This window comes from Phytophthora cinnamomi (assembly GCF_018691715.1).
Source record: "Phytophthora cinnamomi strain GKB4 chromosome Unknown Contig14, whole genome shotgun sequence".
Lineage (NCBI taxonomy): Eukaryota > Oomycota > Peronosporomycetes > Peronosporales > Peronosporaceae > Phytophthora > Phytophthora cinnamomi.
In genome coordinates, this window is record NW_027150947.1 from 714499 (window position 1) to 720498 (window position 6000).

Below are 6000 nucleotides of genomic sequence, written 5' to 3' on the forward strand. Positions count from 1 at the left end.
AGACCACGACTGCCCCGGCCGCTACGACTGTCACTCCTTCTGTCGCTACCAGCACCGATACGAGCAAGTGCTCAGTGCGTCGCCGCCGCAACTAAGCGGTTTTCAGAAGAGCTCGATGTAAGTAGCGGGCAGCGACGTGTCAATGTGTCGAGTTTAGATTTTGGTGGTTTAATCCCTAGAGGCGAAAATGTTGTGTTGATTCCGGCGGGTTTTCAACTGCGCGCCGCCGGAATTGTCGGTGGTTTGAATGCAAAGATAAGCGCATTGCTAGATATGCATGTAGATACGTTCAGGAGTTGAAACACTTCACATGAAGTTGATGAACACGTTCCGAAAATCTACCTCGGAACCTGGCTGCTTTACATGACTTCTACCCAACGGTCGACGAAACACGACTACACTTTACAACACGAAGACAAGGTGTCCTTCGGCACCTAAAACCTACCACCGCATCTAGTTGCGGCGACGGTACCGGCGCACGCTGCACTTGCTGGTGTCGCCGCTGGTGTCGGGCGCCGGAGTGACTACCGGAGACTCTGTGGCCGGGGCCTCGGTGGCCGGGGCCTCAGTGACGGTCGGGGTGTCCGCAGCGGGCGTCGAAGGAGCCTCAGTAGACTGCTGCTCAGTCGACGGAGCCTCGGTGGCGGGCGCGTCAGTCGTCTGCTCAGCCGATGGGGTGGTCTCCGCGGACGACGACGAGTCATCCGTAGCGGGCGTCGTCGAGCCAGAGCTGGTGGTGCCGCCGCCACTGCTGCCGCCCACGGCGTACTTGGACTTGGCGCCGGTTGAGGTCGTCTTCTCGAGGGCGGCGCAGTTGATGTACACTTGCCAGGTCGGGGAGTGCAGCGCGATCCAGTAGATGGTGAGGCGCGAGGAGCCGAGGCACGCGTCACGGTCGTACGGGAGCTTGGCCGGCGCCGTCGGGTAGTCCTTCGCGCAGTTGTCGTCCTGGAACACGCGGGTGTCGTCGCACCACACCTCGCAAGGGCCCTCGTGCGAAGACGTGAAGCCCTCGCCGCTGCCATGGCTCCACTCAACGTACGTCTTTGGCAAGGGCTGGGCAGTCTCCTTCGGGTTTGTGTAGCCGCACTCCTTGGTGAAGTCCGTGTTCACGAGGACCATTTTATCGTTCATGAACTCTTTCAGCGATGAGTACTTGCTGGAACTTAAACCCTTGTTAAAGGCGGCCGTGTTGTCCGTTGGCGTTAGTTCAAAGTTGCCGCTGAAGCCCGATTTGCTAGAGTCGATCGTCGCCATGAACTGCGTATTGTCACCGTTGAAGGTGAACTCCACCTTGGGCGCCGACATGGAGCCATGGGCCTGAACGGTAGCAGAGAGCATGGCCGACGCCACGAGCGTCACGAAAGAAGCCTTGCCGAGAACCATATTTCGAGAACCTGTGAATTGTCTGAAAGCTGTCTGAAAGCTGATGGGCGAGTTGGCTGGTGGCGAGTAAATTGCAAAGTGGTCGGTTTCAGCTGAAGCTGATCGGATCGATCAAACTTGCTGTCCGCGCGCGCTCGAACAGCAGGATTCCGACGCATCCAGGTTTTAAGCGGAAGCGCTGCACCCAGCAGAACGCGTTAAAATCGAGCCAAGGCGTACTCCACCGCAATCATCGCTGGCGTGAAAATCATGGGATCTGCTACTGGTAGTCTGTACTAGTACACTGCTGATGTAGCTAGCTCGTGTCGAGATGCTGATGGCCACATAGGATTTCTCCCTACGGATTTGAGGATTCTTTGTTTTATCCGCACGCTCAAACGAATGCATAGGGGGAATTGACATAAACGGATTCATGGACACGTGCACTCAGTATCAGATCCCATCACATATTAGATGATGAAAAGGAGGCGCCAATATCCTCGGGCTTTGGTTTGGAATCGGTTGTTTGACCTTCATGTTTTGGTGGAAATCAACAATTGAACCCCGAAATTTACATATCAAGAAATAAAACACTACGCAATTCGAATTTATACAAACGAACCATGTTGCACTCCCGGAGTCGGCCGACGGGCTCGTCGTAGTCACTGGAGCTGAAGTGGTTGCCGCAGGAATGGCGATGGTCTGTTCAAGGGGACTTTTGTGGCAGCAGGGCTTCAGTGGCAGTTCTTGCCGTTCCGTCGGAAGTCGAAGTCGAATCAGCCGAGCTTTCTATGCCAGTTGTCGTCTCCGCTGAAGAGCTGCCGCTGACCGCGTACTTAGACTTAGCACCGGTCGACGTCATCTTCTCTAGAGCAGCGCCGTTGGTGTACACCAGCCAGGTCGCGGAGTGCACCACCAGCCAGTAGACGTTAGGCGACCGTACGGGGCTTTAACCGGCGATGTCGCGTAGTGAGCGGCCCAGTCGTCGTCCTGGAACACACAAGATGCGTGTATGTTCTTAATTTGATACACACTCGACACATACCCACCGACTTTGACGCGTGCATCATAGGAAGTACCTGGAACACTCGGGTGTCGTCGCACCAGACCTCGCGAGGACCCTCGTGTAGGGGGTAAGCCCTCCCCGCTGCCATGGGCCCACTCGACGTAGGTCCCCGGAAGCGGTTGCGGTTTTGCCCGGGTTCGTATATCCACACTCCATGGTAAAGTCCAAAGAGGTCACCTTGGCCAAGGCCGTGATGAGTTCCTTCAGGGACGACTACTTGCTAGCCTCAAACCCCTTGGTAAAGGCTACCGTGTTGTCGACCGGGGAGCCACTGAACGATCAGCTGAACCCGATCTGGACGCCTCGGTAATCGCCATGAACCGGGTCGTGCCGCCCACGAAAGTGTACTCCCACTTGGGCACGGAGATGTACCCGTGGTCTTGCACCATCACAGCCAGTGTGACAGCGACTACCAATGCGTGGAAGTGTGATCTCGTCGCGACCATAGCTGAATCGGTAGATTGGGCCTGAGCGCTCGAAAGTAGATTGCAATCTGAGTGAGCTTCGGCACGAATGAAAGAACCAGGGCAGCAGCGGAATAGCCACGCGCGAACAGCAAACCGGCAAAGTGGTCCCAGGGTTGATTAACGTGTACCCTGCAACCTCTGCGGTGCTTGATGACCGTAGTGGCGTAGGTATGATAGATGCTCGGTCAGCATTTTCGTGCAAAATCTTGCTGCATTTTTATAAGCTGCAAAATGCGTCCTTTTCGGTGCAAATTGAGCCAAGTGTTCGTAGGTATCGGCATCGACGCGAGCCCGACAGATGGGCGGTGGTGTAAAGATACAGTAGGGCTTTCCTCGGAAGTGATGAGTTGACTGAGCCATATGTCCGCGGCGAACAGGGATCAGCTCGGCCCAGAAGAGCGCGGGTGTCAAAGCGAATAACTCTTGGCTGAGGGCGCTCGATGTAACGGAGCGCACGGATCCTTTCGATCGACCACCTCGACCAGCCAGTCAGCCGAAGCTTAAAACTCCAATCCGCCATCGTTTTGGCGTGAGAAGTCTGCATTGCGAGCAGCGCGGCGAGGTGTCGAAATCTTTCGAGGACGCGTTGGCACCGCCGTCTCTACATGTCAGAGGGAGCTCAGAGCAGAGAAGGGCGAATTTTGCTTCGGCTGGTCTGGTAGTGCTACGTCAGCGCCGAGGTAAGTCGCGACACCAGCTGCCGAGCACTGTCCCGATTAACGCGATGTGGGCGTGTCTTTGAGCTGTGTTCATGTACAGTGCGACCCCCCGTTTTCGCGGAGGGTGGACCATAAAAGAAACGAGAGGGTAATAAACTATGCCATGGACATTAAAATGATTTGCTATTTGATACTGTATTTCACTTAATCCGGGCCTTATAAATGAAGCCTGTGCGGCACCAGCAGTTGCGAATAGTTCATCGGAGATCTTTTAAAGCCCTCAGAGCAACACTTCATTGCGGAGAAGAGATCCACTGTCTTATACCATGTTGGCGCTAAGACAAAGTTCGTGTTTCTGAGTTAGTGTCAGCGTAGTGTACCAGGAGGGGCGGCGCAACATTTGTACGACACAGAAATGTTTATTGAGAGCAGGGGTTTAAGTCAATCTCGGAGAACGTGTCATCCCTCCCTTGATACAGGGAAAACCTTTGAAAACGGAGATGTGCACGCCACTTGCGCAATCCAGTCCTATCCCAAAAGCTATCATCCGAGTGCCTCCGAATGTGCGGAGTATTATTTCTAACAGTTTATTAGAGGTCAGCAGCCGCGAAAACGGGGGGTCGCACTGTATCCTCCGAACAGAACGCGGGAAGTGCGCGCGGCCGGCCGAGATCGACCGAATCGACTGGAGGATGCCACGAGATCGAGAGACAGTGCGCGTCAAATTATAGTACTATGCGGCCTCTTAACACGATCAATTTTTATCATTTCGAGGTGGGGTTTTAACAGTAGTTATGAAAGACGCTGAGAAAGACCTGCTGTGTGGACCACCCCCTTCCCAATACAAAATCCAATATTAACCGAAACCCCGTACAAGGCGATACCAGTCGAGATTTATATTGGGACATGTTTTCGGCCGCCAACGCGCTGACACTAGCACTCTGGGAGCTCGTTGTGACAGTATCCTAGCATTCTAAATAGTGTTAGCTGTAGCAGTGGAGCACAACACAGCCTCATACATGTAAGCGATATTGAGAGAGAAGCGAGTCAACATCGGTCTGAGGGGTAAGTTAGCAGTATCCTATGATTTGCTATATTTATGCCACCAGAACCCACACACCAGGCTTGAGGCTTGCTCTGGTGGGGATGCCTGTGGCTATCCGACCCATTTCGGGACCGGGTTCCGATAGCTCTCATTACACTATGGGGCATTTTTCGGCACTTGGGGCCTCCAGCCCACCCAACTATCCTGCACCGGGGATATGAACCCCGCCTCAAAAAGATAAAAATTGATCGAGTTTTGAGGCCGCATAGGGGTGGTCCTATAATTTGACGCGCACTGTATCTAGGCGCGATGTGCTGTGTGCGCAAGCCTGATCGCCAACTTGCTCGCGGCCAAAAGGAAGTTGCACAACCCGCGCTCGTTGAAACCAGTGGGTTCAACCACGTGCTACTTGGATCCCGGCTTAAGACTCGACCGTGCAAGTTCACCGCATCGTCAATGACAGCTGCAGTAACCTTGCCGACGAATTGCATCCAACGCATGGGCGGTTGTGCCGGTTGGTTGTTGCCGTGTTGTCGGCTGTGCAGCTTGCACGTCGGACCGAAGCCGATTACAGTACGTATCCTGCAGTTGATTGACGCGAAGACGTAATACAACAACAACAACAACATCCTGCAGTTGAGTCGCTCATCGCTGCCAACCGCTAAAAGCCTGTTGATGGTTAACGAGCGATTGCAAAAGGGCACTCGCTGCATAGCGCTCGACGAATGAGCATTAATTTTTATTAAAATAAATAAATAAACTAGACTGTACGCGACACCTACCGACCAGGCTCAGTCCTGCGCATGGTGCAATGCGAAGTGCGTGTAATTTAGATCTGGTGGCGACCATTGCCTCGGGATTCGCCAATTCAGAATGGCCTCATTAGCCAAGCGCAGCCCTCAATGGCGTGGTTGCTTCAACATCGAGTTGACCATAAGGCTCTGTCCAGAGTTATGACGTTTGCACACAGTAAAGTTAAGTGCGAAGTGAGTTCATTTAGGCAAGCATTTACCGTTATCGATCCTCTCCTACTCCCTACTCCTGCCTGCCCAGCAAGGAGGGCGTACCCTGTATGGCAACACCCTCCAGTTCCGCAGTACCAACCAATGGCGCTTGATTATGCAATGTCGCTGTTGATGCGGCACCCTCGCAGTAGTTTATGCAGTGGCAACGTTGACGCGGTCCTCAGGTGTCAGTTGCTGTGTCGGTCGAGCTGTCGGTGTCGGCGGCTCGCCGCCGGCGTCGCAGTCGTTTGAAACATGGGTATATGTATCACGAGTCCTCATTGAGAATACATGTTGAAGTCGATTCATCAATCATACGCACATCCACTCTGAATGAGTAGTAACACGGCAATGCGCACTACATCTACGTGAAACATGCACCGAACTCCACACC

General features: G+C 53.8%; 1 protein-coding gene across 1 annotated transcript; it reads right to left on the reverse strand.

The window, feature by feature from the left end:
* Positions 1 to 453: 453 nt before the first annotated feature.
* Positions 454 to 846, reverse strand: IUM83_01143 (uncharacterized protein; the record flags this gene model as incomplete). Its single annotated transcript, XM_067924974.1, has 1 exon — positions 454 to 846. The coding sequence occupies one exon, from the start codon at positions 844 to 846 to the stop codon at positions 454 to 456; it is 393 nt and encodes a 130-aa protein (XP_067797558.1).
* Between the last annotated feature and the right edge of the window lie 5154 nt (positions 847 to 6000).